Source organism: Aspergillus affinis (genome assembly GCF_023601865.1).
Source record: "Aspergillus affinis strain CMG 70 chromosome Unknown NODE_181_length_50734_cov_98_545551, whole genome shotgun sequence".
NCBI classification, from domain to species: Eukaryota; Fungi; Ascomycota; class Eurotiomycetes; order Eurotiales; family Aspergillaceae; genus Aspergillus; species Aspergillus affinis.
Window position 1 is genome coordinate 1 of NW_026515962.1, and position 10,776 is coordinate 10,776.

Genomic DNA, 10,776 nt, shown 5'->3' on the forward strand with positions numbered 1-10,776 from the left:
TGAGCTCAAGATGATGGCTATTCGACGCTATCAGCGAGCTAGATCGACGCCGATTAAACAGTCAAATCCCGAAAATTGGCTTACCGAATTCGAAAGCGCTTATTATGGAATGAAACACCATGATCTTCCTGAAGCGCAAGATATGTATGTGATCAGAGACTTCCTAGGTGCGGTTATGAAAACTTCAAAGGAATGGGTCATGATCAGACGAAACCTATTGCACCAGTCAGAATATAAGAGCCAGACGATCACGGATACGATAGCAGCTTACCGAGAGCATCTATCAGATGAGATACTCTATCAAGATACCAGCCTGAATGTTGCATTCGCTGCCAATCTAACGCTTCAAGGAACCGGGATTCCGGATCAGTCAAATCAATCGAATCAATCGAATCAATCGAACCAGTCAAATACAACAAAATTTGTGCCGAATTGTCCATGTGGCAAGAAACACTTCTTCAAAGAATGCCCATACGTGATCAAATCATTGCGAAAGGCAGATTTTGTGGAAGATCCAGAAATCAGGGCGAAATTCGATGATATCCTGAGGACCCCGGGTGGAAGAAACAACATGTTAAAGAAGGCAATGGAACAGAATAAGCAAGCTGGAGAGGAACATGCCATGGCTGCTATACCGGTAGGATTCTCTGCAACGGAGATTTCGCTGAAGGATAGTTTTATCCTAGATTCGGGTGCCTCAGTGCATATTTGCAATGACAAAGCAAGGTTCAAGCAGTTGAAGCAGAAGCCAGGGGGCTATCTGCGTGCTGGTGACACTACCGTGCCAATTGAGGGTACTGGAGTAGTTGAAATATCACCAAACTGCAAAGAAACTAAGGATGTTTTGATATCTCTGCATGAAGTTGCCTACATGCCAGGTTTTCATACTAATATCGTCTCAGCAAGTCGCATGAAGCGGGCAGGCTATCTATGGGACTTTGCGAGAGATAGAGTATTGAAAAACAGCAAAGAGATCTTTAGGCTTGTAGAATATCAAGGACTTTGGGTCATGGAGCAAAACAGCAGAAATCAGAATTCTGAATTAACCAATGAGGATGCTCATTCAGTGAGGTCAAATCCCCATGTTAAGCATTCTGCTAAACCTCTGAAATTAGCAGGAAATGCAGATAGGTGGCACAAGCGATACAGTCACCTAAATCATGAAGCTATTCGACATCTGCCGAAAGCTGTTGAGGGTATTCAAATCGATGATTTTGAAACACCCAAGGACTGCGAAACATGCAGATATTCAAACGCTCCACGTCAGATTTCTCGAAGACCAGCAACCCGAGCAACTCGACCATTTGAGAGGGTTCATTTTGACCTTATCGAGTATAATATGGCATGGAACGGAGACCGTTGGTGTACGCACTTTTATGACGAATTTACCCATATGCATTTTGCATACACACATGCAAAGAAAAATGGTTGTGTAGATGCTGCAGTGCATCTAGTCTCTTTAGTTGAACGCCAGTTCAAGATGAAAGTGCAATTTTACAAGTCAGATAATAAACAGACTCTTGGAAGAGACTTTCATACTTTTACTGACTTAGAAGGTATCATTCATGAGACATCTGTGGTTGCGACACCCGAGCAGAACGGCCCTGCAGAACGCTCAGGGGGTGTTTTAATCTCGCGAGCAAGGCATATGACGATCGAGGCAAGGTTACCACTTGATATGTGGCCAGTTTCGGTAAACGCAGCAGCATATATACTGAATCGAATGCCGACAAAGACATTAGGATGGAAAACGCCGTTCGAGAAGGCCACTGGGAAACGTCCCAATATGGCAAACCTGTATACGTTTGGCTGCAGAGCCTACGTACGAGATCAGTCATTGAATCAGAAAAACAAGACACTGAAAACGAAACCGCGAGCGCTAGGGGGCTACTTAGTCGGATATAAAACCTCAAACATATGGCTTATCTGGATCCCAAGCAAGCAACGAATCGAAGCAGCGAGGGATGTTATATTTGATGAATCAAAGCTTTATGATCCGAATCAACCATTCTTGGAGGATGAGATTGCGGAGGAATCGCCATTTCCACCAATTGAAACGACCGAAATCAACCGACATGATGAATGGGAACCGTTGGAAGTTAGGGATGAAATTGAAATGACACCCGAGGGGGTGGCCAATGATTCTGCCGTAGAGAGCGGTCAGATTTCAGCCAATCAAAATGCTCAGAGCTGTCAGAATAAGGTTAGGTCACCTGGCCAAGCCCCACAACCTTATCTTACCCCGGAATCAACTCCAGCTTCAATGCCAGGATCATGGGATTTCGACACTACAACAGATCAGGCAGATCGAACAGATCAGGATCGAACAGATCAAGCAGATCGAACAGATTCACCAAGCCAGTGGTTGCTTCAATCGCTCGAAGAAGCTACGCAAGCAGCTACGGAAGGAGATATTGATCGCGATACTACTCCGACGCCAGTATCACGCTCAGGGGGTGGAATTCAGGAATCTCAACCTTCTGAGGCAGCTGTACGGCCAATCAAAAGACGAAATCGAGAAGGATTAGATCAATCATTAATTATTGAAGGCAAACGTGAACGTCGACCAAATCGAGATTCGAACTATGAATATGGAAGCTTTGTACAAGCTATCAAACTGCCCGAAGCATCAGAAAATGCCCTTCATGCAGCATTTACTGCAGTCTTGAATAGGCAAATCTATCGATCTGAATTACTTCCACCACCGCGAAATTGGAACGAACTGCTTAAGCATCCATTGAAGGATGATTTCATCCTCGCTGCAAGCAAGGAACATGCAGGATTGAAGCAGAAAGACACTTTTAAAGTTGTCAATATCAGTGAAGCTGCAGATCAAGAGATTTTGCCAGTTATATGGGTGTTTACCTATAAATTCGACGAAAATGGCAACTATCTCAAGGCCAAGGCACGAATTTGTGTACGAGGAGATCTTCAAGCACGATCAATAGAGGAAAACCGTGCAGGGACAGCTTCCGCGAGAATCTTCAGAACTTTAATGGCCTTAGTTGCTGCATTTGATCTTGATACAGACCAAAAAGATGCAGTTAATGCATTCTTGAACGCATTTTTGGATCAGGTGGTATACGCAAGGATGCCAGAAGGATTTAAGCAACCAGGAAAGATCTGGAAGGTCTTAAGAGCACTATATGGCCTTCGAAAATTACCTCGATTATGGCAGAAAGAGCTATCCGCAATGCTTCAAGAATATGGACTTGAATCTATCCCTGAGGAAGAGTGTCTCTTTATAAGTGCCAACTTACTAGTCTTTTTCTACGTGGATGATATTATTATCATCAATCGGCCTACTCCAGAAGCCCGCGCAGAGGCAAAACGATTCAAAATTGCCCTAGCAGCTCGCTATGAGCTAAGACATATGGGAGAAGTTGCATGGTTTCTGAATATTCGAGTTATTCGAAATCGACCGAATAAGAAGCTATGGCTTTGCCAAGATGCTTACATGGAACAAATGGCTGCAAAATTTCACCTCAACGACTTGACTAGATGGCCTGAAACGCCTCTACGTACAAATATCGAACTGCTTCCTAATGAAGAGCAAGCTACACCAGGTCGAATCCATGAATATCAGCAGAAAACTGGTTCCGCTCTATTTCCAACCATTATTACTAGGCCTGATGCAGCCCTAGCAGTCAACGAACTATCGAGATTCTCGAAGAACCCTTCGCCAAGTCATATAGAAGCAATTGATCGAGTTATTGCTTATCTCTATGACACCCGCTATCTAGCACTTGAGTTCAGCGCCAGCGAGCATGCAGACGAAGTCTATATCGCTGCAAGTGATGCTTCATTTGCTAATAATGAAGATAGGAAGAGTACTGGAGGATATCTCTGCAAGCTATTTGGAGGTCCAATTGAATGGAAATCGGGCAAACAACGCGCAGTCACTACGTCAACTACTGAAGCAGAATATGTGGCACTTGCAGAAGCTGCTAAAGCAACATATTGGTGGCGCAGAGTCTTCAAATCATTGGAGTTTGACCCAGGTCATTCGTTTGCTATCTATTGTGACAACAGGCAGACCATTGATCTGCTTACCAAGGATACTGCACAACGGAGCAAGTTACGCCATGTTGATATCAACAGATCATGGCTTCGACAAGAGGTTCAAGAAGGGAGACTTCAAGTCAAATGGATTCCTACCAATCAGATGACTGCAGATGGGTTCACGAAGGCTCTCCCAGTTCAAAAACACCGAGAATTTGTGAAGATGCTCAATTTGGTTAACATCAAGGATCTTATTCATGACTAAATGGGTATATGCAGCGCTCAATTTCAACATTGACCGCTGAGGGGGTGTGTCAACCGTATGTGACCGCTAGTCACATAGGAAACCTTCCTATTCCGGATATCGGTATTGGTAACACCGATCCCCGAGGATTATGCAGATTTTTCTGTTATTTCCATGGTTCAAAAGTTATATCTCTTCTAGTTGCCTTTTTCAGGCTAGATTGCTTATTAATTTTTCATGTATTTAAACCACCGTGTGCAGCTAGATTGAAAGAATCAGACCTTCATTATTCGATATTCCTATGGGTAACATTACTAGCAATTACGCCTAGAGAAACGGCCAACAGTTTGTTTATGACTCGTAGTCGAGGAATTTTCCCATAGCGAGGAAAGGCTATCTAGGAGCGAGAATCTAAGGCCTCTATGTACTAACTGAGGCTCTGCCTCAGGCAGGAAGGCATTCAGGAAGGTTTCTCCGTACTGGGAAGTTTGTATCGGAAGTCCGTATCGGGAAGTCCTTGGCTCAGGAGATAACAACCGCAACGGGACACGTGTCGTTACAATGGCAACACATAACTCCCAACCAGGCGGACCTCTACAAGCTGCTCTACTGAAGACAACTACTGCAGCCTCTACTAGGGCTACCAAGGGCCAGAAGATATTCAACCCGATAGCAGCCTTTCTTGACAAACACCGGAGCCTGCCAGGCCTTGCGCCTTACCAGCAAAATGCGCTTGACGCGCTCAGCAATGACCTTGCTGATATAGTTTAACGATACTTCAATGCCTATATCAGCGGTATTACTTTGACCTTGACTGCGAACCTCCCTGCCCCTGCCCCTGCCCTTGTTTCCTTTCCCCCTTCTCCCCCTCCTTCTCGTCCCTCCTCCGGTCTTGCTCAGTCGACGTACGCAACAGTCACTCAAACAACTAATGCTAAAGGCCCTACCGCATCCCAGCCTAGGGCCAAGCAAAAGACTATAATCCCTGCCCTAAACCAGCAACCCGATTCCCGCCTCTTTGTACGCCTCCCGCCGAATCACCTTACCAAAAATATGGATGCATACGCTATCTACACTAGCCTCCATTCCCATCTAGGTACCAATAACGAGGCCCTTAAGGGCGTCCAGCCTATTAAGACAGGATTCGCTCTCCTGCCTTCATCTCCCGAAACTCTGGCAGCCCTAGAGGCACAGAAAGAGGCTATCTTTACCTTCTTTACTACTTGCCAGATCAAGCGAAGCTCCCGCTGGATCTCGTACCGGGTAACAAATATACCAAGAAAGGTCGGCTAGCTTAATGCAAGCCAATACTCTATGGTCCCTGTTAACCCGGAGATTCTTTCAGCTGAAATAGCTAAAGCTACTGGCTTTACCTCAGTTAATGTAACTGAAACTGCCGCTAGTGCTTCTGATACAAATACAATCTCTTCAAGCTGGTTTATCAATTTCTCTGAAGAAAGCAAAGCTAAATTACCTATATGACTACCTCTGTTTGGCATAATTGCTAACGCCTAACCCTTATCCAGAAGGGTTAAGATCTCGCAATGTAACTGCTGCTGGAAATTGCATAACTCTAGATCTTGTGCACGTAACCTTCGCTGCCGTCTCTGCGGCTCTACACAATATACTGAGGAAGGTTATACCAATTACTGCGCTGCCGCAGCTCCTCATACCTGTTCCCCAAGATGTCTACACTGCCATAGCCTACACCCAGCAGATTACGACCAATGCCTTCTCCGGCCTAGCAAGCTAGGTTCTCGTTTTACAAAGGTCTAGCAGGCTGAGATCCGCAAGACCCCTATCTAAGGCACGGACTGAGAGTAAATGCTGTCCCCGGCCTCTCGCAGCCCCTGAAACTGGAACCCCTGGGACTCGCAAGACCAGGACATGTCTATCGAAAGCCATCTTACAATCTCCTTATTTCGCCCAGTTACTCCCCCTTAACAAGGACCAGCAGATTCCCTTCCAGTTACAGCTAGGGCAGTCCGTTTTGCTACACCATTACAAAATTAATTTGGAATTCTAACGAATGAAAAACTATAAGATTCTAAAATCATTAAACAGATTCTCTCTTAATACTCCAGCTGAATGTAGGCGGCAAAGTTACAGCTCACGAAATTGCTCTATCTCAGGTACACACCCAGAGTACCGACATTATCTTGATACAAGAGCCTTATATATATAAGGACCTTACCCGCAAGATTGCCAAAAGATATCCCTCATACGAATGTTTCTCTCCAACTGACAATTGGGTAAGAAACGGCCGACCTAGAGTTCTAACCTATATCCGAAAGGAAAAGAGTATACAGTCCTCTCAGCTTCGCCCTAATAGTATCGATTAAGAAGCACTATCAGCTCTTCTCCTTTTCTAGATCTCTGCACGTTCAGAGCAACCTACCCTGATCTTTAATATCTACAATGCTCCTGCTACATCTTCGATCAGACCCGGTAAGACTGTACAAGAACTCATTAAACTTCCTGATTCCTATTTTACTCAACTAACCCTGTTAGCAGGCAACTTTAACCTGCGATATACCAGATGGCAGCCTTCACTCCAGCGAAACCACTCTATCTCTGCTGAGCCAGCATCTGAATGGCTAAACCAATAGAAACTAGTGTTAATCTCCGAGATCGATACCCCTACGCACAATAGAGGCAATATCCTTGACCTAGCCTTCGCATCAGGCTCTCTTGCTCTCACAGAAGCACATACCAGAGTCGCACGCCACCTAGATGTCACATCTGACTATTACCCTCTTCTTACTACCCTCCCCTGGTAATAAAGATACCCAGAGGCCCCGCAAAGGCTTAAGCTCAGCATTCTAGACACTACCTGTTTCTAAACTCTTTTAACCCTGAATATTAATGCCCTTCCAGTAATTGCACGTTTAGAAAAAGAACTCGATCATCTTGCAAACGAGATTATTTCAGCTATATAAAATGCATACAAAGTCTCTGCACGCAAAACTAGACTACAGGGAGGGAGACAGCCCTGGTAGAATCTAGACTGCAAGGAAACACTCTTGAAATATCGGACAGGTCTCTACTTATAAAAAGATTTCCGTCGGGTGGTAAGGCAGATACAGCAAAACTACTTGAAAGATAAAATAAACTTAACAACTACAGCTAAAGAGATATTCGACATATCCAAATAACATAGAACAATAAGATTATATTGTAGTCTCCCATTGGTATACTCTCAGCAACCAGATAACCCACCAGCAGTAGATATATAAGCCAAACGTGATATCTTAGCTCGCAATCTTCTGCAGAACTCTGCAGAGGCAGGAAATATACTACTTGATTTACCAGAAGTCTCATTCAGGATCCTGCAATTCTCAGAGATAATTATGGCCTAAATAGAGAAAGCTATCCTGCACGCAGAAAATATAATTTTAGGAAAGGATAAACTACCGATTAGCATCTTTAAGATAGTATAACCTACAATTAAAGATAGAGTCTTTACTCTCTTTCAAAACTGCTTATCAGTAGGCTATTACTCTCAATGTTTCCGCTACGCAATCCTGGCGATTATTCAGAAACCCAATAAGGCAGACTGGTCTAGCCCCAGGTCGTACAGGCCGATTGCCCTTCTTTCAGTCTTAGATAAAGGCCTAGAACGCCTCCTAACGCAGAATATGGCTTGGATTGCAATCTATCATAAGATACTTTCTAGCCAACAATTTGGGGCTCTACCTCTTCGTTCAGCAGTTAACCTAACCACATGCCTGCTGTATGATACAGAGCTAGTACTGAATCAGGATAAGATTGCCTCTTTACTGACTCTCGACATCAAAGGAGCCTTCGATGGGGTCTTTCCTAGGAGGCTAATCTACCGATTACGCACGCAGGGCTGGCCTGACAACCTAATCCGCTGGATAGCTTCCTTTATTACAAACCGCACAGTCCAGATCCGACTAGACGGCGAATTAGGGCCCCTAATAGACATCTTCTGCGGCCTGCCGCAAGGCTCACCCATATCCCCCATCCTGTTTATGCTTTATATAGCCCCATTGTTCCTGCTAGGCGAGCCCCTGGCCAGATTTGGCTATGCAGACGATACAGCATTTCTTGCAATATCTCCTACTCTGGGGGAAAACTGCTAAACCCTATCAAACTCTCTGCAAGAGGCCCTGGACTGGGGCTTATCAGAAGGGATAATCTTCGCCCCGGACAAATATAAGCTACTACATTTCTTACGGTATCAGGCTGATCAAAACCCTAACTGCACACCTTCAGTATCGGCAGGCACTGTTACAGTCAAAGAAAATACAATTCGCCCGTATCTACGCTGGCTGGGAATCCTCTTTGACAAAAAGCTCAGTTTCAAATACCATGTCCGTGAAATAGCCTCAAAGGCTCTGACTGTGGCAAATGCACTCCGTTCCCTCAGTAATATAGTGCGAGGGGTCAACTCTTACTTCATGCGGCAGGCAATCAAGGCCTGCGTACTCTCTAAAGTCTACTATGGTACTGAAACCTGGTGGCCAGGCTACTCTCGCCCTGATCCACGCACAGGAACAGTCTCAAACCGGGTCCAGGGATACCTGGATAGAGTGACCAAAGTTATACTAGCAGGGGCTAGAGCAGTTCTCCCAGTTTACCGCACAACTCCATTACCGGCTCTCTACCGGGAGTCAGGGCTCCTACCAGCAGAGATTGAGCTAGACTATAGAGTCGCTACTGCTATAGTTTGCATACGCCGTCTTGACCCATATCACCCGTTTCGCAGGAGAGCAGAAGAGGTAATCCGCATAAGCCTCAAGAAAAGCCGTTTTGCGCGACGCGTACGAGCCCTGCCGAAGTTAGAACAAATAAACCCTTTGCAGAACGCCCCTTGGCTCCTGCAAGAGTCACGTGAAGCAGCCCAACAACGGATTAGAGCCCCAATAGGCCAAACCAAGGCACAGGCGGCCAGCAGTTTCCAGAACTTCTATACCTCTCTTCCCCAGACAGATATAAAGGTCTTTACAGACGGCTCAAAGCTAGCAAATGGAATGGCAGGCGCGGGTTTTGCTCTATACCAATCCGGAAAGCTATACCAACAGTCTTCCTTTTCTCTAGGTCCCAACAAAGAGGTCTTTGATGCAGAGGCTGAAGCAGCACTAACTGGAATCAAAGCAGCTCTTAAACTAACTATAGCCTACTTTGCTACCGACCTCTGGATCTGCCTAGATAACCTAGAGGTAGCCACACGCCTTCTCTCAACCTTTTCGGGGTCATCCCAAGAGGTCTTTAATACTTTCCAAGACGTTGCCTTATCCTGGTCAGTACGGGAACGATATCTATACACCGGCAGCAGCTCCGTCCGGATCTGCTAGGTCCCTGGTCATATGCAAATACCAGAGAATGAAGCAGCAGACCAGGCTGCTAAAAAAGGAGCAGGCATAACTTTCCTTTTGCAAGTAAACACTCGTACGCCTCATTAAGGCAGCAGACAAAGGACGATACTATATCTGCCTTTCAGGAATACTGGCAGCTCAAGGCCCCGCAATCCTACCAGGATCTCTGGATTACCAAATCCCCCAGATGTCCTGCAGAGCTAAAACTCCCGAGATACCTCCTCGCACGGATTCTAGCGGCCCGTACGGGCCATAGAGATTTCGCAGCCTATCACGAACGTTTTAATTATGAAAACGCACACACTTTTTGCTGCTACAGAACAAAGAAAATCTCAGTCCACTTCCTCTTCTGCTATATTGCCAAAAGATGCCTGCCTCGACTCCTAGGTTCTCTTTCCGAGGCAATCCCTTTCTTATTAGGCACCCCAAAGGGCGCAGCCAAGTTAGCTGCCTGGCTAGCTGAAACCCGCTTCTTTGAGGATATCTGTACCCGATCTCCCTTACCTCAACCAGACTGAGGCCTCCCCCCCCCCCAAAAAAAAATATGCGATAGCGGTAGTAGGTATGGTCACGGAGTGTAGAAGGACCTTTGCAGCTGGCATTTCTCTCTTTCTCTGCATTGCAGAGACCTTTTCCTTTTGACTGAAGCAGCTATTAAACGCGCCGAAGTCCCCTATCTGTACATAGAACTAGCAGCTACTTAGTGACGCCCAGGGCTTACCCCCTGGCGGCCTTTGCCCCAACAGGGGACGGTAGGACACGTGCTTAGGCGGTGTCACACGGCCGTAAAATACAACAACAACAAAAAATAACTAATGTTGGCCGTTTCTCTAGGCGTAATTGCTAGTAATGTTACCCATAGGAATATCGAATAATGAAGGTCTGATTCTTTCAATCTAGCTGCACACGGTGGTTTAAATACATGAAAAATTAATAAGCAATCTAGCCTGAAAAAGGCAACTAGAAGAGATATAACTTTTGAACCATGGAAATAACAGAAAAATCTGCATAATCCTCGGGGATCGGTGTTACCAATACCGATATCCGGAATAGGAAGGTTTCCTATGTGACTAGCGGTCACATACGGTTGACACAAACTTGCCTTTTACTAAGCTCCTTTGTAGACCGTCACAGGTGCGCTTCTACCCGCCAAGCCCGTTTAGTAGGACAGTTACCAACTGAGCTACT

The 10,776-nt window shown here is 45.5% G+C and overlaps 2 protein-coding genes across 2 annotated transcripts; both read left to right on the forward strand.

Moving 5' to 3' along the window:
- KD926_003425 (uncharacterized protein) lies at nucleotides 1–5,539 on the forward strand (the record flags this gene model as incomplete). The annotated part of the gene is made up of 3 exons (XM_053094772.1): nucleotides 1–4,219; nucleotides 4,282–4,322; nucleotides 5,041–5,539. Coding segments are annotated over 3 exons (4,759 nt in total), but the record flags the coding sequence as incomplete, so codon positions are not given.
- A 3,131-nt stretch (nucleotides 5,540–8,670) lies between these two features.
- KD926_003426 (ribonuclease H family protein) lies at nucleotides 8,671–9,567 on the forward strand (the record flags this gene model as incomplete). Its single annotated transcript, XM_053094773.1, has 1 exon — nucleotides 8,671–9,567. The coding sequence occupies one exon, from the start codon at nucleotides 8,671–8,673 to the stop codon at nucleotides 9,565–9,567; it is 897 nt and encodes a 298-aa protein (XP_052950479.1).
- Nucleotides 9,568–10,776: the final 1,209 nt, after the last annotated feature.